General features: G+C 37.9%; 1 protein-coding gene across 2 annotated transcripts in view; it reads right to left on the bottom strand.

Annotated features, from left to right (window-relative positions):
• Positions 1 to 24,697, bottom strand: part of BMP5 (bone morphogenetic protein 5) — a 57,564-nt gene that overhangs the window by 10,484 nt on the left and 22,383 nt on the right. For both annotated transcript variants that reach the window (XM_010406011.2, XM_019286072.1), the window contains 3 exons: positions 21,942 to 22,134; positions 16,001 to 16,149; positions 5,464 to 5,661 (listed from right to left, as the gene is read on the bottom strand). In XM_010406011.2, the coding sequence (XP_010404313.1) occupies positions 5,464 to 5,661; positions 16,001 to 16,149; positions 21,942 to 22,134 (540 nt within the window). The remainder of the gene's footprint in view (positions 1 to 5,463; positions 5,662 to 16,000; positions 16,150 to 21,941; positions 22,135 to 24,697) is intronic.

Raw genomic sequence — 24,697 nt, 5'->3', positions numbered from 1 at the left:
TACTTTTAGGAAGGTTTTGGATATCTTCTCCCCTAGTATTCCTTGAGTCAAATTGATCAAACCAATGAATAACTTTAATAGGTAAGAATATAATGGATGGAAACTTAGCAAGACTGCTGGGCCCAAATAGCTGGGATCAGTGGTACAAAGTCCAGATGGCAGCTGGTGACTAGGGGGGTCCCTAAAGGATCAGTACTGGTATTAACATCTTTGTTAGTAACTTGGACAATAGAACAGAATGTGTTCTCTGGAAGTTCACAGAGGGTATGAGATCTGAGAGGAGTGCTCAGTCATCCAAGTTACCAATAAAAGGTCGGACTGAACCAGATGCAGAAGAGACTCAACAAGATGTCATTCAAAATACACAGACAAATTTTTATCTTATTGTTAACATGCTCTTTGAATAGGCTTTTTCTTTATTTTTTAAACAGGGTATGTACCTACTTTCTATTGAATACACATGAGCCCAATATGACTCTCAAAACTGTGGCAAAAGCTGTCCTCAAGTCAAGATATGTCCATTTGCAATACTAAATAAGCATCAGGGATGTTAAGTTAGGCTTTCTAAGCTATAACACCTCAAATCCTCATAATTTTAAAGACAAACACTACATTCTTTCCTGTGGTATTTTCCTAGCCCTTCAATGACAGTCATTAAAGGATCTCCACATATAGCTGGTTATGTGTTGCCATCTCAGATACTCTCAGTTGTCCCAGGGCATGCAGAGTCGAAATATACACCCACATCCCATGGGAGTTCTGTGTCTTTTTGGAGTAGCAACTGGAAGTGAGGCAGGATGCCCTAAGATATCACAAGTTTTCAAAAATCTATATGCCTTTATTACAACCAAAATCCCTAAGTCATACCTTGTGCTGAGTTGTCTGTAATAATCTAATGGGTTCTGAACACACTCTAGAAGTACAGTGAGGGTAGTTGAAAGTAAAGGAACTTAAAAAAATGGAACTGAGACTACTGGTCACTCTTCACAAGGATCTATACATTCATTTTCACTGACATCAGTGCTCATACGAGGTCAATATTGAGCTTTTCTGTCTCAGCTATTAGCGGGAATTTAAAACTCATACATATAGAATACAAGTCACTTTGCAAAAAAACTGTAACTGAAAAATGTGGAAAAGATGAACATGAGAAAGTCAGGAAAGTCACAATATGATTTTAGATAGCACACAAGCAGGCAAACAAATGAAAGCTGAAGATTGTGTTTTTGCCAGTTTTCTCTGCAGTGCCATTTTTATATTCAAGAACATGTACAGAAGTTTTACTGCCAGGATGTAGCAGAAGTCCATACAGTTAAAGGAGAAAATCTGAATAATACGTATGTAAGTCATCGCACAGATGTCGCCATTGTTGTGATATCCTGAGCCATTTGAATATAGGTTCAAATGATGTGTGGTCACACCAGAACACCTGATAAAATGGCTTGTGTGTACAGAATGCAAGCCATCTAATCCATTCACCTACAAAGAAAGTGAGACTCAGGAAGGTCTCTATTCCTTCCTTGAACTCTATCTTTCATGAAAGACAAATGTTGTGTGTAATATAACATTTCATGTAAGTATCAAATGTGACATTTATAATAAGATCTGGTGCCAAGGATTCAGTTTCACATACTGTAGCTTCAAGTCCCATATGCTTATTCTGTCAAGAATCAAAACCATAGGCTATTGTGATTGAGAAAGCATTGTTCCTCAGCTATTCAGGCACTGCAGTTGGAATCTAAACCCCTACATAGGAGAAATAGCTGTGGAAGGAGGGCAGTAAAATATATGTATAAGAAATTTAATGAGATTTTTTTTCCAGGGGAAATAAAGACATAAAAACATGCTTATACATACTATTACAATTATATATTATTATATACATACTATTTTGAATTAGTTAGTGTGACACCAATCAATAACATACACAAAATGCAGCCTTAAGTATTGTCTTCTGGTTTTATTTCACTCCATATAAACAAAAATTATGTAGCTTCATTTTTTAGTTTCCTGGTGTAAGTCACTATTCAGTATTTAAATGTGGATATTCTCTAGTGCCAATTACACTGTAACTCTTTTTAGACAATGTTAAAAAAATTAAAGTTAAATGAGCTTTTTTTTAGAGGAGAGCTATTTTATGTACTTTGTAAACAACCTGTCTGTTTTGGTTTGGTTTTGGGGTTTTAATTATTTTTTCTTTTATCTACAGTTTGACAAAAATAAAACTGGGTAAACAATAGAGTTCCATCCTCTGTGCATAGCAGGCAGGCAGAGCCTGAATGCTAAGCTTAATTCTGTCTGTCTTTGCACTGCATTGATGTCATCTCGAAGTTCTTAGCAACACAGGGATGATGACCTGTGACCCCAATTTCCCAGGTGTTATAATAAGCAATACATAAGATTTTATTTTCTTCATATTGCGATTGTGTATATGACAGAATCATAGAATGTTAGTTGGAAGTGACCTTAAAGATCATCTAATTCCAACTCCCCAGGGACAGGGACTCCCCTGATTTTCCACTATACCAGGTCTCTTCCAACCTAAACTATTCTGTGATTTTGTGAAAATTCATTAATAATTTTAAAAATGTCTTGTCCTTTGGAAGGGAAGAGCTGAGTTGCCCAGTGAGGCTTTCCTTTTTGACATGCTGAGAAGACAGTAAAGCTAATTGCTGAAATTGAAGAACTTAAAAAATAAGAAGGGAAAAAGAAGAAGGCAAAATACAAAAGGCAAGAGGCAAAAGAAAGATGACAAAAGGCAAGGGCAAAGGGAAACACGGAAAAAAAAGATAAAGAAAAAAGAAAAGGGAAAAAAAGGAAGAGAAAATGAAGAAGAAAGAAGCAAGGAGAAAATGAAGACAAGATTGTGGTAAAGTTGAGACTGATGTATAGAGAAATATCCAAAGTCTGCCACATATGAATGACAACATACCTGTCTGGGTCTGGCTACACTACCTCTGGCTATGTAAGTGAGCGTTTTTCACTGTCAGTGTCTGTCTTAGATGCTATAGCTACAAGATTATGGAAGAAGCTTAGAAATGAAAAGACCTACATCACAAAATTATCTTTGCCCATCACTGTGTCAAGTGTCTTGCATCAGGGAGTGAATGAGAATTGAATACAGTCTATTGACAGTCTTCCATGAGAAAGAGGATGGACACAATTCTTTGTTTTTTTCCCCAAAAACTTTTGTGTTTAAATATGAAGAGATGAATTATACTTTTGAAGTGCTGCTCATTACTGAAGCTGTAGAGAACTTGGACAATTAGCCTTCTCCCACAAACCTGAAAGGAGCAGTATGTCCCCCAGATCCTGGGACTGGTGAAGAGAAGAAAAAGAGCATAGCAGAGCATAGAGCCTCTGATAGCAGGCTCTCCACATGGAGGGACTATATTCTGAAAAGACTCAAAGATCAGAGAAATTAGAACATGTTCTCTTCTGTGTGTCATTTTTGCACACTGGTAGCATCTGGATAGAATCCATAGCCTTCAGCATGCTCATCCACAGCAGTTGATGAGTATTGTTGCAATAGTTATTAAAAGTGTTCTGGACACCTATAATGTGAGAAGTTCAGTGAGCAATCATTAATGACACCCAAATAAAAGAAGTTTGTTATTTGTGACATGGGGGTTGTTGAGGCAAAATGCAAGGCAAGAACGTGGAAGCTGATTTGCCACAGTGCAGGAGCTACACCTCCAAGCAGTTCTGCTGCAGAGGATGTTGCTGTGTGAAGCTGTGGTCACTCATCAACCTTCAGTTTTGCCGTCTTTTCCAGCCTGCCCATATCTTGCTGCGGCCCTCTCCAGGCAGTGGTCAATGACTCTGATGAAATTGCATGAGTAATTGCTTCTTAACGTGATCTTGTTTAAACAGTATGGTTTTCTTGAACTGCAATCTCTTTTGAAAGAGACCTGCCCATGGATCAACATATGTAGTGATTTACTCTGTGCTTATGTAGACCTTAAAGAGATTAGGATAAAATTTGTTTCATAATGCACATTTCACTAGAGATATTCTGATTTTTCTTGTTTTACAACAGGTCTGGAGCACAACTGAATTCACAGACAAGGTTGAAAAGTATTTTGAGACTTACAGACAACTCCCCCTGAGGTAATTCTTATGTCAATGCAACTTGCCAGCATTTGATAAGGTTGTGTTTTTCCCAGTTTAAACCAGGAAGGAGTTTGTGTTCAGCTTTCCAGCTACAATCAATGAGGACTAAGAAATCTGTTCAATTCTCATTTTTTCATGCTCTAGATACATAAGATTCAATATGAAAGTGCGATATTTATATTTAGGTATCTTGTGTGTACCATGTACTTAGATGATTTTCCCTTCACCCAAAATAATGCAATTCTCAAAGTTAACAGACTTTTTCCAGGGAATAGGAAAAATTATTTAAGTTATTTCTTTGACTTCTTTAGCAATGCAGTAGTAGTTTTTGGTTGTTATGGTAAAATTACCCTTCTGCAAAAGATCTGGGAAAGGTTTTTGTGTTGCATTAGAGTGGTCTCTAGCCTGCCTCTGTCAAGGTTCTGAGACAGATATAAATAAGGCATATTGCTCATAACACTTCTCCTCAAATAGATGAGCCGCACTCCCAGGCTAAATTCCTTCCACAAAATACTGATTTCCCTACTTGTAGACATCCATGGGGTTTAAGAACAGCACTTATATTAAGGTTTTGATATGCTGTTATTAAATCTGCCATGCTTCTAGAAAGATACACTTTCACACCCTTTTCCCTAAAAGTAGAAATGTTTGTTCAAAAGTGAGAATATTTAGAAAGTTACTTTGTGCCTTTAGCTGAAAGGACCATTTCAGGAAAAACTGGAGCAAAATTTATTCCAGGCTCTAAAGTGATTAAGAACATTTTCATGTGCATTATTGTCAGTACCTTTCAGGTAAGGGACTAAATTCACTCAATTGAGGGATATATTGTATATTTACAGCAGTACTTGTCAGCTGATCTGAACTCCTAAACAGCTTACAATTTTTCAGATAGGTTAAGCTTCCTCATTTCCAGTATTGAGATTTTTGTGTTACATCTTGTCGTCTTCAGCTGGGAGGCAGTTTAACAAGAGTCTAAACACCGTCCTTTGCTGAGGCTTCCTAGACAAGCAGTAGGGGTGCAATCCTTCTCTTTACCCTCTACTTTTTAGTTACACGTAACAAAGATATCATCCAGCTGAGTATTGCGTAGGCCTAGTTTCAAGTTCAGACACAGCCTTTCTTAAACTACTTGGTCATTTCACCTTCCTGGGGCCCATGATGCATGTAACTGATCTGACTTACAGAAGGTAGACGGTGTCCAGGGCCAACATAACAAAAGAGGAGTGGGAACATGATTTCTGACAATTCATCCAGTGAGCAGCATCTTTTTGAGCTGTCGTGACTGCATTGCATTTGAGCAGGTGCCCATAATTCCTATGAAAAGACTAATAAATCATTGCTCCATCTTACCCCCAATGCTTGGCATCCTAGAGGACTCCTGTTGACTACTGGATTTGTTGCGGTTCTGGTTTTTCCTTTTATTGTTGGCTGCTCGGACAGAACGGAAAAGCACTTCACTTGCCTTGAAGAATGCAACCATGAATGGTTGCTTTGACTGAGGCCCATGTCTTCCAACCAGGCCAGCAGATTTAACATTGATACTTCGACCTGTAAAGCAATGGAAGTTGCAAGTTGAAAGGTGAACTTCTGCCCTTCCCTAAGCCACAGCAGCAGTTCAACTGCTGACTGACTCATAGCAAGGAATTTGCTATAATCCTGAATTTACAGGATTAGGAGTCCTATCTGTGTTTTGTTGAACAGAACTTAAAAAGACAAAAAGCTCAACCATTTGCAAAAGTTTCAACAGCTTTACAGGTACAATTTGTTATTGCATAAAATTGCAGTCTCTGTGTGCTATATACCTTATTCATTCCACAGCATTTTAATTCAGTCTCGTGCATACATCTATAGAACTGAAAAATAAATGAGCCCCATTAAAGTCTATTTTCTATAGAAGGGATAATGTAATGCAGTCTTCTAATTTTGAATCGTTTCAGTGTGACCTGGAACCTTATATCCCCAAAGCAAATCAGTAGCAAATAGAAGTGTAGATAATAAATATAATTCTCCTTTAAAAATAAATATTGTGCAGTGTTACTCAAACTGATGTTCATTCACCAGTAAAGGTGGGAAGCCATTCACTCGTTCAAGAGAAGAGAGTTTGAAATATGTACATTATTGACTCTGGTTCTGTTCCCAGGGGATGTGCATATTTCTTTAAAATATTTGTTCAGTCAGGACTGTGTGGTAACCTCACTATATTATGTGATCTAAACCTCACTGAAAGAAAGGAAAGCAAAACAAGTCACTGAAACTGCATCAGTGACATTTTAGCAAATAAACCCTTGCTCTTAACAGAATTTATTTTGGCAGCATAAACACTTTTGTGCGTACGTGTATTATGCAGAGCCATTCAACCGTCAGAAAATGAGACAGTGTCATGTGAAGCTGTGCAGCTGTGCAGGGTGGGGGACACAGAGGTCCTTTAAGCAGGAAGGTATGGGCACTGGCACCGCGTGTGCTGGGCGGCATCGGGGTGCCTCAGGGCTCTTCTAAACCCACTGGAAATGTTTGTTATGTGGGCAATGAAGGAGCATCTGCCTCACAAACGTATAATGCTGTTAACTCAATCACCCTGAAAAAGAACTTGCAAACAAGCATAGGAGTAAACCTTATAGAAATAAGCATATAGGTTTCCTTTTCAAACACAAACTTACAGTGGCTGCATGCCAGAGTCTATATTTCTTAAAAAAACTCTATCACTGGCATAAATGAAAGAGGCAGTTTGATTTGTGGTTAAAGTAGTTTCCATTCTACTTCCACTGTAACAAATGTATTAATTCAGCTCAGACTTCCTCCTTCTGGCAGCCCTTTTGCAGTAAAAAGAGAAATTAGAAGTTCCAGCCAAATACCATACCTTGAACTGACCCACTTCAATACATAAACACTTTTACAACATGTTTATTCAGGTGTAGCACTTTAAATTGGTTTAAGATGTTTCCAGTGACAGAGAGCCCAGCAAAGGCAAGAGAAGAACTGAGAAAGTTAGCAGTTACGGAGCAGAGTAATTGGCAACATATTCTGAACAATTTTGATAATTACTTTTTTGACTGCAAGGGAAAAATATATTTGTTGAAGCTTCTGATTTCATTTAAAGTGCCTTTTTAGTATTTTGTTCCTTTAATTCTTCTTTTCATGTGTTTGAGTTACTATTAAATAATTCAGTAACATTAATTTCTGTATGTTCCAATCTTCTGTTGCAAGCCAGATATGAAAAACTGTATACACTATTCTCTATTCATAACAACGTGGACAAGCTAGCTTCTTACCACAAAGTTCCATATTTCCCTTCATTTCTAGAGGGAATATTTTTACTATTTTTCTTTATTTTTCATTCCAATGACTTTCAGAATTTTAATTTTATCTGTAAAATATTAATGCTTTGCTGGTGGACATTTTAAGAATACTATTATATTTATATATTGAGAACTGTAAAGGTGTGTGAAGCTTTTTTGAATTTAAATCTAGGTTCTCTGAATTTACAATGGTGGATATTGTGTGTGAAGCAAAATATCCTTCAAACCAATGTGAACTCCCTTTAAAATAACTTTTAATATTATTAAGTTTCCTCTGGGTTTCCTTCAGACTTCAGCAATGAGATGGCTATTACAATTCCACAAGTTAAGGCTTAGTTGGTTATCCAGGGTATAGGGATATAGTATAAAAAATTAATCCTGTAACCCACAGCCTTTTTACACACAGAAACAGCTTATGTGACTTTATTCCTCTATGTGCTTAATCTTCTAAGCAGCCAGCATAAGTTTTTAGGACCCATTTGTTTAATTCATAAATGGTGTATGCACTGGATCTGCTTCTAGTGCAGAGGAAAGCTTTTATTGACTTCTGTGGGTTCATCGTTAAACTTTTCTCTCTCAGTTTATCATAGACCTTAGCTTAACTGCAACTTTCAGAAGACGAAGCAATCAAAATATACACTGCCCTTGAGACTCTATATTTCTTCTGAGGAGGACCTCTGAACTGTTTGGTTTGGAAATTCAAACTACATATGTTATCTCCATTTTTGGTTGCTTCTTTTCAGAAAAAGGTTGCATTTACAGAACTTCTATTATCCTTTATTTAAAAAAAAAAGGAAAAAAGAAAAAAAAAGTGCATGTGGGATAGTTTCCTTCAGTCTAAAAAGCATTGCCCCTTCTTGAACAGCAGGTTATTCAAAGTATTCTGCCTCTGAAAAGCATCAAGCTTTCTGCCCCAGCAGTAGCTCCACTCTGTGTGCCATAGTCTTGTCAGCTAGCCCTTAACTTGTCTGTAGTGTCAATTTCACAATACATTAAGAAAAATTTTACTCTATCCTGAATTTCCCCTTGTAGCAAGAAGCATTCATGGGCTTCATTTTTGGAAGTAGTTTTAATCTATCGTTTCTTGTAAACATTTAGAAAATGCTTAGCTTCAATGACAACTGAAAATCCACGTCTCTCAGGCATGTAGTTGCTCCATACTGTGGCATTAAAGCAATACTTTCTAAAATCAGCTGAATGACTCAGGCTGACCTGCTTAACTACACTCGGAGCTTCAGCCACATGAAACTTGTAAAACCAAAACAGCAAAGTTTGTCTTTCTGCTTCTCTTGAGCATCTCTGAACAAGAATTGAACTCGGTCAAGCATTCCTGAAAATTGGTTTGGTTTTATCCTTTCATTATATTTTTAATTCTGACGATTTCAAAGATTTTCTTCAGATTTCAGAAGAAAATAAGGAAGTTCAAGTAACCAGCAGTCTGCTTGTGCCTGCTCCATTGAACTTAGCCACTGCAATTGCCCCTGCACCTAGGAAAAAACCCCAAAAACATAATAGATGGATTTACACTATGCGGTGACAGTCCAGAGCCTTTGTATTCTTCACGTACTGGCATGCATTTCTCAATACTGCTGTGACAATTAATTATCTCTTCTACATATTGGCAGGTATATTTGGAGACTAAAACTTATTTAAAGCATTATGTTCCAAATTTCCTGAACTCCTTAGTCCTTATTCATAGGATTCTGAGCCTTTGGCAAGATATATTTGTTTGACTTGGCATTTAAACCTTTTTTTGGCTTTTATACTATTTGATAGTAAAGTGCCCTTAGCAGTTTGCATAAAAGCTTGCATGGAAGTTCAGGTTTGACTGACTGAACTGAATGAATATTATTTGCCTTTTCACATTTCCTCAGCTAATAATAAAGGAATCGCTGCTGCAAAAATAACTCTGATGTTCGGCTTACAAAAAGGTCCTATCTCAACAATCCTCACAATTTTGTGCCTTTTGGTTTTTTACCCAGAAATCAGGAATAGCACTCAAGGTGATAAATGCAGAGCTATTTGCTGTGTCACTATGTCACATGCAGTCATATCATACAAATCTTTTCGTGAACTGATCAAGTTCTATCTTAAAAGTTCATTTCCCCCCCAGCTGCTCCAAATGGAAATGCAAAAGCCCTTCAAGCATTCAGTAACAATCTGTCTCGCAGTCTTGACTGGGAGACATATCCTTGTTTTCCATAACATTCAGAAAGCTGACTTTTTCTGAGATTGCCAGTGTGGATGCCAATGACGGCGGTAAGATTTGTGCTTTGGCTTTATCTCCTCAGACAGCATATATTTTAAGCAAAATATTGATCAGACACTAATTTTGCAAGAGCTTTCAGTCATTATGCATCCCAGCCAGATTTACACTGGCAACACAGCACAATGAGTAATTCCAAAATCCATTCTTTTGTCCTGAGTCATCAGACTGTAGCAAACCTCTCATTTTGTTATGAAAAACAAGAACTTATTTACTTTCAAAAGTGTTTGAGAAGCCACAAAACACATTTTACAGATTAACCACCACTGCTAGGTCACAGTAGTTATTTTGGTAATAATTTTTCATATTTGTACTTAGAAATAAAAAATTTAGTGATTCTCAGAACTCATTTCAACATGGTTGGCTGAAAAAAAAATTAAAATTCCAATGCCACACCTATGGTTTGCTTCTTTTGGGGAGTGACACCTGAAATGAGGATTGGGAAAGGCCTTTTGAAGAAATATCCTGGGCACCCAAGGTCCAAAAACGTCTAATATTTGAGAAAAAAACTGCCCATAGGCTCTGAATCTGAAAGAACACAGTAGTTTTCAAAATTAGATAGAAACTTTTGTGGTTTCTCACGCCCAAAGAGAACTCTTGAGAGCAAGGGGACTTGAAACAAAAGAACTGAGGTAGACTTTGGCTACCTAAGTTTATTTTTAAAAAAGAGTAGAGAAAAGCTAATAACACCAATGTGATGGTCCATATATAAGACATCCTCAACACTCCAACTCCAAAGTACTTTTTACTGTCTCTGTTGTATCATCTACATAAACTGCTATGCAAACTTTTCCTTTGGTGAACACATTTATCTGTAACAACATAAAATATGCTTTTGACACAAGCTTTATGTGTTTCATTAACTCTTTTTCTCCCTGGAGGCTTTAAGGAATTCTGACAAACGGGTGGTCTTGGATGCTCTGCTCTGCCTTTCTTAGGCTTCACAGCTATAGTCACTACTAGATTTATCTTTTGTTTGTCAAATCTTACATTTAGTTATTTTTACTCAGTTCATTTTGTGTATCTTTTTGTGTTAATTTTGATATTTGTAAAGTTCTTGAAGAAAGTGCTTGGGAACATGCAAGGAGCCCTGATATGCTGTATAATATGGCAGTACCATATATGCTTACACAAAAAATCAGATATAATTAGACACAAAAATGCTGTGGAAGTATTTGATTTATCCTTTCAAGTTAATGCCCTTAAACTATGAGTGGCTTGTGGGAGTCCTGGGGCTTTTCTGCACCATTAAAAAATGTGTTTAGGAAGACAATAAAACAAGGAGAGATTAGATTAATTGGTCATCCACCAAAGAATAAAATGGATAAAAGCCTTCTGAATGGAATGGAACACAAATGCCATTATCTCTAAACTAATGGTGCTGAGAAGCAGAGGTATCCTTCATCTGTCTGGGGAGCAGGGTGCGGGGGGATTTGCACAGCTGTACAGCCAGGACCAGTGTGCACCAGTGGTGGTAGGAGAAGGGGCGGGAGCCCATTTCACTCCCCTCCTTGGCCCTTCTGCTTAAAGTGAGTGTGCCCTTACTAACAAAGGATGTGTTCACCTGCTCGAAGCTGACACAATGAGGACCATATTTGTGACTCAGCTGGAAACAAAGGTTTCACCTATCTGAACAAATTAAAGAGTGCTGGAAGTGGATCATCCGCTCTGCTCTGGTTGGGAGTGTGCTCCTGGTGCATTTACATCCTGTGCCAGCTCCACTGCAGAGTCAACAGAACCTCAAGGCAGCACTGCATGGGACCTTTCTCATGGGGACAACTGTCATGGGATCACCCTGTTTTGGAGACTGAGAGAGTCATCCCTCCAGCTTGTTTCACACCACAGTATTCCTGAGCATGTTTAATTTACTAGTGCAATTTTGGCCAAAGTCAGCTCTGAACCAGAAATGAATGTAGCTGTACTCAGGCAGTGCTTGAGCCCAAGCTAATAAAACCTGCTGAGGGGCAGGATGTATTAGCTCGGGTTCAGTGCTGTGCTAACATGCCTATATGGCTTCCAGATGGCTCCGAATTTAGTCAGAGCTATTGCCTGCCAAAGTCCATATACATATCAATATAAATACATATATCCCAAGTTCCCCCACTACAAGGACAGTAATGAAGGCGAAATTGCTCCTCATACTTTGCCTTGTAGATACCAGATCCATCAAGTGATTTAAAGGTAACGACCCAGCTGCACCCTCCGGAGTGCTTGATAGCTACCGTGGTCATGTAAGCGAGGTGTCACAGTTGTCTGGGGGCAGCTGTGGGATAAACTGATGACATTTCGTGTGGTAATGGTGAAGCCAAAACAATGTCAAATATGCAGCCAAGTACATGAAGAGGCCAGGGTGCTTCCACAGGTTGTCATGGCTTGAAAGCAAACCAGCCACTCCATGCGGCACCAAGAACATGGTTGTGCTGCCTTTCTGAAGGCTTAGTTAGTGAAAGGGACCTTGAAAGATCCAGGCTAAAAGGAAGAGAGGCTAAAAAAGAGGGAGTGTGTTTTTTGGTTTCTTCCCCAACATCTCTGGAGAAGAACTTCACCAATCCTTCATGCCTCATGTAGGGTTAAGATCCAAACCCCCTTCCAGGGACACAGATCAGAGTGTACCCAAATACATGATGGAGTGAGAATTGGCCTTCCACAGAGTTCACTTGGATCAAGGAACCTATTTTTTTCAAGTTTCCCTTTGCTCTGAGGAAAAAAAATATTTAAAGTAAGACTCAGAGTCAGGGAGCTGAGGGTTCCTGCTGCCTGCCCACCTCAAACAGCAGGAAAGACCAAAGAAACCTTCTATGGGACTATGTGGCAACAGAAATCACCTTAATCTGCTTTGGCTTTTCAAAGTCACCACGTTTCTTCTGCTCTGATGTGCGGGTAGATGGAAAATAACTGAGAGCTGCAGAAATCTAATAAAAGGCACAGAACTACATGACTGTGGGGCTACAGGATGTTGTACTGACAGCTGTGTATTTGGAATCCATTTTATTCTGTGGATCACCAACAGTCATCATTTCATGTTATCTCCCTCTCCCATTTTCTGTAAACAACTCTAGATTCTCCTCAGCAATGACAGAAACAGAAAAAGGATTATTCTTGTAGCTGTTTATACCCCTTCAGCAAACTTGATGTTCTGACCACTGCTAACGTCCACTTATAAAAATGCTAAATGTTAATATAAAGATGCTGATTCACTGGAACATGTTTTAAGCCTTAGGAGACATATGGTATATCTATGGGAAAAGCATTGCATGGAGCTTTTCAAACTGTTTGTGCATCTGCATTGATTTCACGCTGCAATTCCTCCAACACCCATGCATCCATCAGCATGAAAAAGATCACCTCTCGTTTGAATCATAACAGAGTTTTGGTGTCAAAAGGAGGGAATCAGCCAAAAGGGGATGCTGCTGAATGTTGAGGATACATTAAAAAAGAGAATCAAAAAAACCTGATCCTTAATTTACCATGGCCTCAGGGAAACAGTGCATTATATGTTGACAGCTTCCATATGTGTCATGCAAACCTTTATTCTTACTGTTCAAAATAAAATGTCCCATTAAGAGAAAAAGTCTACATTTCATGCTAAAATGAGACGTATGATACCAAATACTGTCCTAAAGAAAAAAGAGAACACATTCCAATGTCATGTGGCTTTTGTAGATTTTCAGGGTTTTCAAAGGGGGAAAAATATGAATTGCAGCAACCAGACATTTTTCCAAAGTTTTTTTTTTCACACTGTTATGTTAAATAGTTACAAAATTTTTTTATTCCTTATGTAGACATTATTATTATTTATGTGCCATCTTCAGGGATCCAAAGAAATATATCTACACAAGTAATTGCCTAAAATGTCTCTGATAGATAACTGTAAGAAAGATTACTTTTAATGGTAATGATAACAAAGTAGTCGTACCCTGGAGTCTCAGCCACTATTGGCATCCCCTATTGGCTGTATGAGTAAATCGGAAAATTAGTATGCATTTACAGACTTGATTATCCACAGTGTAGCACCTGAATAACTCAATCAGGGATTCTCTTGCTTAATAGAATTCCATTTAGTTTAATGATTTGTTGCAATAGAAAGGTTAATGGATCAGGTCTTATCATAAATATCTCTCCAGTTATGGGGGCAGAAGTCCTATGCCTCCTGTAAACTCAGCTGACAGCTGGAGGCATGAAGAAATGTGCTTCAGACCTGCCCGGCCTGAAGTTCACTTGAGCCAAGGGAAGGTCTTTCAGTTGATTTGAACCAGTCCCTGAGCTCTCACAGAGAACCGGTTGGAGGGAGGGTGGGTGGGGTTCTCTGGGTTACGAACCGAGTCTGCTACATACTGAGTTGTATAAAAATTCATGTTCCATCTGTACACAAACGTGTCATTTAACTGCTGGTGTTTCTAATAGCTTCCAGAAGTAACAGCAACCCAATAAAAATAATCAAAGCCTTAAGAGCAAAATTGTAGGAGCATGAAAGGATGATTTTGCTTGTGCTAAGCTGAAGTTGTGTAGCACAGGTCTATCCTATAGTTTTGAAAACTTTAGTCCACAGAACTGGACTCCTTGGACGAATAAACTGAAAAAGGGAACAGAAAGTGAGGGAAAAGGCAAATTCCTTCTTCAGTGAAGCAGCTATATTAAGTCAAAGAGGTAAGATGCAAAAGGTAAAGCTGCTTGTGGCTTTGGAACTTAAAATAGAAAATTATCTATCACCTTTCTGATCTTAGGAGTAGGACAGGGGAAATATTTGCCTGAGCTATTATTTTACAATTTCTTCAGTGTATTGACCTAAAGGTTTCCTTTTACGCATACAAACTTCCCTGTAGTTTACTGAACGGATGTAATTTTGAGGCTAGAACCAAAAAGTTGCTGGTGGCAGGGTTTCTTAATGAATGCCTTTCATGGATATTTAATTTTCAACAATTTCTCTGTTCAAATCTCCTGGAAAAAAAAAAAAAAAAAAAAGCAAGGATGGAGTTTATTCTGGAGCAGGAAAGCTGGCCAGAAGCCAGCCCACCTAATTTGGATTCCTGACGGAGGTGTCCCCAGAATTGTAAGAGCTTTAAAATGGCCTCACTAAACCAGGCTGCCTAAGAGATGTACTCCCTATGCAGCCCAGGCTCAGGAGTGGTGCCTTTAAAGGCTGGTTGAAGGCAGCAACAATGTGGTCTACTTTGTACTGGTGCCTCTCTTGTCCACTGACTGTACTCTGACCGTAAAGGTAACATCAGATGAAATGGCCATGTGCTTTGGTGCAAGCCTGCCAGCTCCCTTATTAAGCATCGTGCCTAAAGGACAGTTTTTGCATAACTCTCCGGCAACCGGGGCACTTGCTGAAAAAGTATGAGATGCTTTGTTCACAGCCCAGCTGAGCCTGAGGGAGAATTTAGATCAAAACCAATGAGAAAATGTAGCCAGAACAAAGAAAAAAACACTAATCCTTACACCAGGGTTTCTTCTGCTACTCATTAACATTATGTCAGCTAAGGTTTAGATTAACTGCCATCATAGATCCCTTGACCTCTGACATAAAAAGCTTTTTGACAAAAAGAGTTAAATCTGAGTTTGCTTGTAAAGTGGTATGGATTAAGTGAACCATCACAGAAAAAACAGTATATAAGTCTCTTTTTATTAGTTTCTAAAAAGTCTAAGTAAAGAACATTTCTTCTAAAAATATTGTTTTGCATTGAGATGCATTTTCAAATTTAATGAAGAGCATAACTGTGAATAACACAGTAGCCCAGTAAATTTGTACTAAAACCTCACACAGCTTGGACTTCAGTTTTGATAGTGGTTTTTCTAATTTTCAGCTAACTAAAATTTTCAAGATTTCAAATTTCTAACCCATTTCAAGATAAAAAAGAATATCTTTTTAAATTAAAGAAAAACAGTTCCCACATTTCCCTATTGTTAACCTTTCTCCAACATCAATATCAACAGATGCTATGCCTTCTGAACAGCTCTGAGGTTATTTTTTAACTTTCTCCATGCTTCCGCCCAGAAAGTTCTGCAAATTTGTCTGAGTTTCATGAGTGTAGTCATCAGTGGTAGAACATTAAAATGGAACTGAATTTCATGTGTAGGAGCACTTCTCCTGAACCCAATTTCACTTGATTCAGTTAGTTTTATAATTGACATCTTCTACAGAATTAAAAGTAATAGAAAGCTTTCAGACCACAGCAACAGCAGGATAAGATTTGTGTTGTTTGCTTATAAACTCTCAGTGAATTATCACCCGGTCAAGTCAAAAAACACCCATCCAGAAAAGAGTCCCAGCAAGGTATGACAAGAGCATACATGGCATTATGATCTGTGGCTTCAATCTTACCGTCCCCAGTTTCAGCACAGAGTTGCAAGCCCAGGTTGTTCTGTGGATTAATGACCCAGTGATTGCTGGTTGCAGTAATGTCAAAGACAAACCAGCCCACATCAGAAGCTTGAGCCTTTCTTGTGTCTAACAGGAACAAGTCTGCATCCCTAAGTTAAAGAAAGTAGAGTTAAGGCATTCAAATGTTATTATTTTTGTCCTGAATTTCCTTGCTGACAATAACTTCTTGGAGTCCAAATTAATAATCATTTAACATATCCTCATTATGACACAGTACAGCATGTGCTGCAGCTAACAAGTAGTTGTTAAGTATAATACAGGTATTTCCCCTAAGAGGCCTTTCTGAAATAAGTTTCAGCATGTAAAAACCTACAGCTCTGGAAAATCTGAAAAATACAGTTTCCTGATATAACTACACAAAATACATAATTGAGGCTGTGTATAAAAAATTCATCTTTCAACATCAGAAAGTCTCAGGAAAATTAACTTTTATAAACCTTTCAGTGTAAAAGACAAAAAATGTCAAAATCACATTCCAATTTCAACTAAAACTCAGAGGCATAGCGTTGCTAAAAAGATCTGTTGTTAATAACATATCACAGCAGCTGTATCCTATGACAAAACTAGAATAGATGGCAGTTCAGACCGCTTCCTATTACTACAGATGTTTAGAAAATAAGGCTCTATATCAAAGCAGAAATTACATATATATTCAATAATATAATTATTACATTTTAACCCTCAGTTCCCTGGTATATTTTCAAATTTGTTCCCGTGAAATCTTCCAGTAATTCAGAAGGGCTGCTCAGGGGAGTTAGTATAATTGTGTTACTAAATTTTTTGCATGGGTCATTTATTTTTTCTGTTTTCACATATCTCCTGACACAATTGGTTCCAGATCATCGTCTCTATTACAAATAGTTTACTACAATGACCAGACTAAACCCAAGATATTTAACTCTCATCAGTTTCATTTTACATGCTTCTACAAAGCAGTGTGCATTATTAAAAGCTGTTTTCACCCTTTAACCTTTTAAACCTAAATCTATAGTTACAGAAATCTATGTCTTTTATGCCATAAATAGTAGTCAAAACAGTAAGATACAAGAAAAAATGTTTTATTTTATTTTTTTACTGTACAAGTCAGCTGAACTCAGACTTGGCTGACATAGATCTGGGAATCGTACCATTGCCTTACAGACAGAATGAATATGTGCTTTAAAAGGAAAGACAGACAGAAAGAATAGAATAGAATAGAATTTTTGTGGAAAAAGTGGATTTAAAATTTCTAGTGTTCTTGTCACTGTATTCTTACAGTGCTTAATCGCAATGACACCTTAGTTCCTGTCTTATCTAAACACAGTAAATGCACCTAGAAGGTCTGATACTGAAAAAAGTTTCAAGTGCACCTTTTGAAACTGTGGTTGCTAAATACTGAGGAAAATAAGACCAAATTAACTATAACAAGCATATGTTTACTTACATGTGAGATATATCTGCAAAACCAGGTTAAAGAGTTCAGAAATTATAAAAGAAGATTATTAAAAGAAAAAAAAAAAGGAATTGAAAGGGCTTTTATTCAAGTCACCTTTTTTATTCCTTCTGTTAAAGGACAATCTTTTGCTGGGCTCTTATCACTTCCATTCTAGTAGAACTGTGCTAATGACCACACAAGGAGAAAACATACATTCCCCCTCTGGAGCTAACATGAAGAAAATCTTACCATTCAAAAGAGCCTGACCTGCTCTGCTAGCACTGAACAAATTAACAATGTACCACAAGCTCATAAATAGTACTCTCTGGACTCTTAAATGCCAACTTTTTTCTCTAATAAGTAGTTTTATCAGAACTTTAAACCTGCAAAGTTTAATTCTGACTGTAGTAGTCTTTGTGATGTTTATTTAGAAATACTTTTGCATCACTCAGTATATTTAATAGAAAACTGTAAAATTGTTTGGAATAGAAAATACTACAATATCACAGTGATATAATTCCACACTTGTCTTTTCTCCTCCTAGAATACATAATGCTTTCCCATATACAGTCTTTCCATTCCAAATCCAGGATTGATACTAAATGTTCTCAAAAGTCAGGATGCACAATGTTTCCCATGCCAAATAAGGCGCTACAAATGGTGCAGTCCAGAAATTCCTATGAAGGACAAATTTTTCCTCAATGTGACTTTATTACTTTGTATTGTAGTAGAAACTCCAACTAAAGTGTCTTTGGTATTGATATGTCAATTTTCTTGTTTGTCCTCCTGCAAGGATAGTGATCTGGCTAAGGTAATAGACTTTAAATAGAGACAGATTGCTCTTACTCATTAACTCGCAAATGAAAAAAAAGTGAGTTGGGGATACCTAGAGAAAACCAGAACTGATTCTTGAGAGCACATAGGAGAACGGAGAAAATGTATCTGGACCAATACTAATGATTTAGCCCACATAACAGCATGCTACTACAGAAATTCAAAGTATTTGTTAGGGAAAAACCAACTTCTTTCCCAATTGATACAAACATAGGGTGAAAACATGACCACTGAAAAGGCAGCAGGAGTTCTGGGATCAGGGTTCCCCCATTAGCTCGTGTCTTTCATTCAAACTACTCATCACATTTTGTGACATTTTTAATTTTAAAATTCTCCTTTATTCTGCGAAAAGAAAAAAACAGTCACACTTGAAATGAAAAACAGCTGCAAATTTTGGCTGTAATTTAAAAAAATATTTCTATTTAAAAAATAGCCCACAACACGTAATAAAAAACTAAGGCATTGTGTCGTAAATAGCCTGAAATGTTACAGTGAATATATTCAGGCAGAATACAGCTGATTGGCTTTACCTTTACGGAGGCTGTTTAAGTTTAGTGATTTCAGTCTGGTCCCCAATGACCAGCTGTCTCCAGGAGAAATGCTACCACAGTCAAGAATTTCAGCAAAGAGGCTGCAGGCAGAATGTCTAAGTAGCTCCACATCTCCTGGGTCACTTAAGGAAGTAAAGGTGGAACAAACCATCTGTATGTTCCTTGAAACCCAGAACAGTTCTTGATCAGATCACATAATCATTACAGTGTAATAGGCCATCCCAATAACGCTGTTTTACTTCTCGCCTCATTCCAGAAACCTGCTTTTGTATCTTACTGCCACTTGAGGATTCCCTAATGCGGGAAGAGCCCTCAGGGTTTACTTAAATTAGTGGCTAGCTGCCACCAAAACATGAACAAAGATTTGGCATGTTGGAGTATACTTTTGTCATGAGAAAAGATCTGGGTAGGAGAACATTGGCAAGGCTCCATAGGAAATCAGCCTGCCATGGGCTGTGCTGCACATGCTTCCTTAGACCAAATAGAAAACTTCAATCCCAGAGAGTGGAACTTCAGAAAACTCCAATGGAATTAAGCACACCCATTTCAGTAGCCGTGCTGCCATAGAGACAGAAAAATGCCTGAGACTACAGCACAATCCTTAGTATGCAACTTGGAAGACCTGAACCCTGATCACTCCTTGCCTGAAAATATTAGAGGACTGTGTTTGGGATTGCAGAGTCCTGTCAGACACCCAGGTTTCCTGTTCAAAGCAAAGAAGGGGGGAGGAGTAGTTTTGCTGTGCAATGTCACTAGTAAGGACTGTGGGACATTATAGAATCACAGAATCACAGAATGGTTTGGGTTGGAACGGACCTTAAAGATCATCAAGTCCCAACCCCCCTGCCATGGGCAGGGACACCTTACACTAGGACATGTGGCTCAAAACCCCATCCAATCGGCCTTGAAAGCTTCCAGGAATGTGGTATTCACAACTTTCATGGGCAACATGTTCCAGTGCTTCCCCATCTTCACAGTTCTCTCACTCTCCCATTCTGTAGTTGCAGCTTCTGAAAATTTGTACATATGTAGGACAAACCTGAGGTGACAAAGTCAAGAAAAGAAGGAGTGAAGTCTGGGCCCAAAAACAAAAGGTGTGGCTTTGTTGGAAAAAAAATTCTTAGGAGCTCATCTTGGGGTCTCTTCTGTCTGGAAACAGTAAGGGGCTTGTGGAAAAGTTTTCTTGTTTCTAATTTGAACTGTGAAGAGCTTGAGATCTTCTCCCATCCTGTTCCACTGAGGCAGTTGCCTATAATATCTCTATATATGAGTAGAAACTGTCAAAATCAACAATAGGAGAGAAACACTTATTCTACATCAAAGTTTCTGTAGTTAACACTGATGAAATCAAGTGCATGGCATATCATTCCCTGCTCCTCCTTTCAGCATCATGCTTCCATTAAAGGACAGGGGACTTTTATGATTATAAATGCAAATATAAAGCATTTATAAATTTCTGGTTATGCCTTGAAAGAAGTCAAAAGCCTTGTTTAATGGCTTCACAGAGACAGTTGTCATTTGAACAAGTCAGATAATATTAACTGTGATTTTCATCAGAGTGGTAAACAGTTTTGCTTTCTCTGAAATAGAATACAAACCACCTACTGTGAAAATATTAAAAAACTAAAAAAGAAAACATCAAAAGTTTTAGAAAAGATAACTTTTCCTACTAGTTCAATAAAAAAACTGAGTGCTCCAGTGAAGAGCTTTCATCACCTCAGCCTCGACCTGTATGCTTCAAAAAGATGTGTTTTGTTCCTTCCTGCTTTATTCCTTCCTCCAAGAAGTTTCTTTTAGAACCTATGTCAAAAGAACTTTTGGGAAGCTGAAGATAGAGGTAAAAAAAAAAAATAAAACCCACACTGTTTTCTTCATCCCCAAATTTACTAGGTATTCTGGAAGGATGAGTGCTTTCCCTCCTGTTGTTTCCATTGGTATAAAATGAATCCCTGTTTATAGCCATAAATATTTTATAACTTGATGTTCAGAGATCTCTGGAGGGTACAAGCTCAAGGTTCTTTGGGCAGAAAAGAGATTTGAATTCTGGCCCAGCCTTCAAGCTAACTGGTGATGGGGCTTTTATTTCCTCCAGGATATTCTGCAAGTTTAAGCTGACATTTTCTTTGGTTTTGCCAAACCTTCCTGGGATAGAAATGTTTTATCAGTTCCAAGATGAAGGTGAATTTTTGTTTATCGTAAAACAGAACTTTTTTCCCCCACTTTTCTGAGAAAAGACATAAACTAATTTAATTTCAATCCCCCCATTTTGGGTCTATGTAGCTTTTTAAGAATCATCTTGGAATTGATACTAGTTTTCAATCATAATTTTCAGGCTACTTTGCCTGGTGAAATCCGCTAATTTACTGAGATCTTGTAGAGTCTTGGAAGCATGTCATACACAGAGCTCTGCAAACTCAAATTCAGGGATTTGCTCATGTGCAACATCATATGTGGCACCTAGGGATGTGGTTTAATGGCAGATTTGGCAGTGTTAGGTTTATGGTTGGACTCAATCTCAAAGATATTTTGCAACCTAGATGATTCTATGATTTTCAGTTATGGTGAAAGTTATGTGTCAAGTATGCACATGTCATCTTAAAGTTAGTGCATGAGTTTATCTTTTAATTACATTCTGCAGAACTGTAAAACACAAGCAAAAAAGCCATGCTTCTTCAAAAGTAATCAAAGTTACACAGTCTTTCTGCCTCTAAGGAGCTAAGTGGATCTTGGCTTGTAGTACCTCAGTGTCAGCAAATGGTGCTTTTCCCAAATCCAGACACTTAGATTGTGCACAGGACACCACCATTTGCTCACTGAGAACATTAACCCTCACCTGCTCTGTGCATGGGCAGATTATCTGGTGAACTGAACTTGGACATAAAGCTGGAATAAATCACATTTAAGATAAGTGTTATTCTTGTTCAGTGTTTACTGTTGTTGCCTAACAATCAATACTGCACAAGCCACAGTGGTAACAACGATGCCTTGTCAGGTGTACGCTTACGATTGATTATTGCTTCCCACTTAAGACAGGCAAATGGGATGGTATTCAACATGTGGTGAGTTCATGCCAAGAGGGTACCTGTTGGGATACTCCTTGATGATCTGATATATGCTAATCTGAATGGTTTCATTCTCAAAGCGGCTGTTGCTCCGATCTTTGTATATCCGGAATTCGGCTGCCGTCACTGCCTCTCCGTGAGGGATCTGAGTAAGGTCAAAGCGAAATTCTTTGTAGTGCCTTCGGTGGTGGGAGAAATCCTTGTCCCTTTCAACTGTGAGAAAGAGAATTCAGTGTAAATTAAAGATGTGAAACAAATGCCTATTTCCCATGATTAATTCAGCATTCCCTCTGTTTGGGGGTAAACAAACATGACAATATAAAACTGTGCAAATAATAAAACCACAAGCCCAGACATACTTCCAGTTAAAGGAAATTCCAGCAGCCCAGTGTCTTCAGTTCAAAAGGAAAAAACCTCTGTGGCTTTTACATAAATTCCAGAAGCTGGAGTGGAAAGAATATCAAGAAAAGCTGAAAGGGGGCATGTTGTAAAGTAGCTAGAAATATGGACAAACTGAAAGCTGTGACAGGATTTAGGACTTCAGTGTAGCCATAAGCACAGCAATAGCAATGTCAGAACTATAGATGACTTTGGAAAATACTAATTGCCACTAATAACCAGGCTGATGAGAGGAATGCAGCTCATTTCCGTTTAACATAATAAAAGTGGTACTAAAGTGCGCTGCAACAACTTTATACTTAAGAAGCAGTTAAGTCGTATAAATTAACACAAGTTGTACTCTAATGGCATGCACATCAGCTTTCCAGTGGTCAGAAGAAGGAACTGAGGGTCAGGGCCAAGTGGTTCTGGCATCCCAGCAGCACAGGAAGTAAAATTCTGGCTTGAGAAGTCCCCTCAAACCTGTTCTGGGTGGGCAGGTGCAGCTCCTACTGCTTCTGACACTGCCACTTTTTAAAATAAAAAAGTAAATCTCATTATTGCCTAACTGAGTTTTCTACAGAATTTTAAGAGGAACAAACCAGAGGATTTTAATTTACAATTGGTTTGGGTCTAATTCCATTGTCTGCTGCAGTTCTGACTCTGAGTTAGGAGCAACTTTTGCAATGGAATATATGTTTTGATGTGGAAACGGACACTACAGGCCATAGTACTGGCTAATGATCACCTTATGGGATTAATACTTCAGATTTTAAGGATGTGGAAAGGATAATGATCCATGGTTTCCACTTCCACAGAGTACAATGTATCATTGACCTATGAATAAACTGTGCTCTGTGGGATGACAGAATTTCTCTCTTCTGGAAAAGTTCTACCTGCCTCATGACATAGGTGCGTTGTTTTACTGATGGTGGACAAAGTCTAAAACTCAGAGTTGGAATTTGGTTTAGACAACCAACTAAGCATTTATGGCTGCACCCAGCTTCACTAAACACTCCCTCCTGTAACCCCAGCTCTTTTATTGCATTGTAGTCCTCAGATCTGAGGGAGGAACAATGTCAATTCTGAAAAAGCACACATTTGGATTACTAAATGCTACATGTATAAATAATGTGTAAATTATTACGATATTTATATTTACATGGTCATATATACATCTCTTCCAAACAATTTTTTCTACATACATAATGTGTATGTGTTCGCATGTATATACATATGATTATATAATTTTTTATATAAACCTGCATATCTGTATTATTATAATGTATATGTTGTCTTACAAAATAGAAATGCACTAAAAGGAAAAAAAATGATTTTGTACATACAAGTGTACAGTTATGGACATATTAAAGTGAGAGCTATTGAAGAAAAAGGATTTAACATTATTTTCAGAGCAGTAGTTGCGAGTTAAATCACCTGTGGTCACGTAGCTAGTCCTTTACAGTGTAATTCCCTGTCACCTTTCCAAAAATGTAAACTCTCCTTGTTTTCATTAGGTTGTTTTTATGTACAAGTATGTGTTGCCTTAAGAACCACCAAAAATAAAATATATAGGCAATAAGAACACTTTATCTTCAGTGAAAATGAACTTTCTCCTGGCTGACAAAAGGAAAATTGTCTGCTAAGTGTGAGGTTCACTTGGCTCAAGCACATATTTAGCTTACATGGGTTTGCCATCGAACACTATGTAGAAAAAGTAAAGCAGAAAAGCAGCAGAAGCATGTAAACTGGCTGCTCTGTACCTGAAGATGAATGGGCTGCTGCTGAAGAGAAACAGGATACAGTCTATTTAGCAGCTCCACTGCCCGGTTCTAAACTGTGAGATATATACAGAGATCTGACTTGAGGTTTGGGAGTTGTTTGCTTTTTTTTTTAAATACCCATGTAAAGCCTTTCATTTCAGAGGAACTTGGCAGAGATTAGCATATGCAAAAGCACTGAGCCGAGAGGGTTTTTTCTAATACAAAGAGTCTGCTGCAAGTTTCTGAGGTTATAACTGAGCGTTTCAAAACTGTCATGGAACAGATATGTCAGTAACCTTCAAATGAGAACTATGTAAGACAGACTTAGTGTAGCAACCCTTTCTGCTGTCTCTGGATAGTATTTATTCAAAAAGTATTTACCAGCGTGCATGGGTAACTAAGCACTACTCACTACAAGTAAACACTGAATAATTAGACACTGAATAAAAGGTTTAAATGCCACTGCTCCTGGACTGATTGATTTTTATTTGGGTTTGAAGCTTCTTTTTGTCTAGTTTCTACCAAGTACTTTCTAATTAGTAACATCAGTTTGGAAACAGTAGTTGTCTCCCTATATGTTATAGTTTGGACAGAAACCTCCATAATACCCCTAATAGCATCAGTGGGGTCCTCTC

This window comes from Corvus cornix, chromosome 3, assembly GCF_000738735.6.
Source record: "Corvus cornix cornix isolate S_Up_H32 chromosome 3, ASM73873v5, whole genome shotgun sequence".
NCBI lineage: Eukaryota > Metazoa > Chordata > Aves > Passeriformes > Corvidae > Corvus > Corvus cornix.
This window is presented reverse-complemented; position numbering and strand designations above follow the sequence as displayed.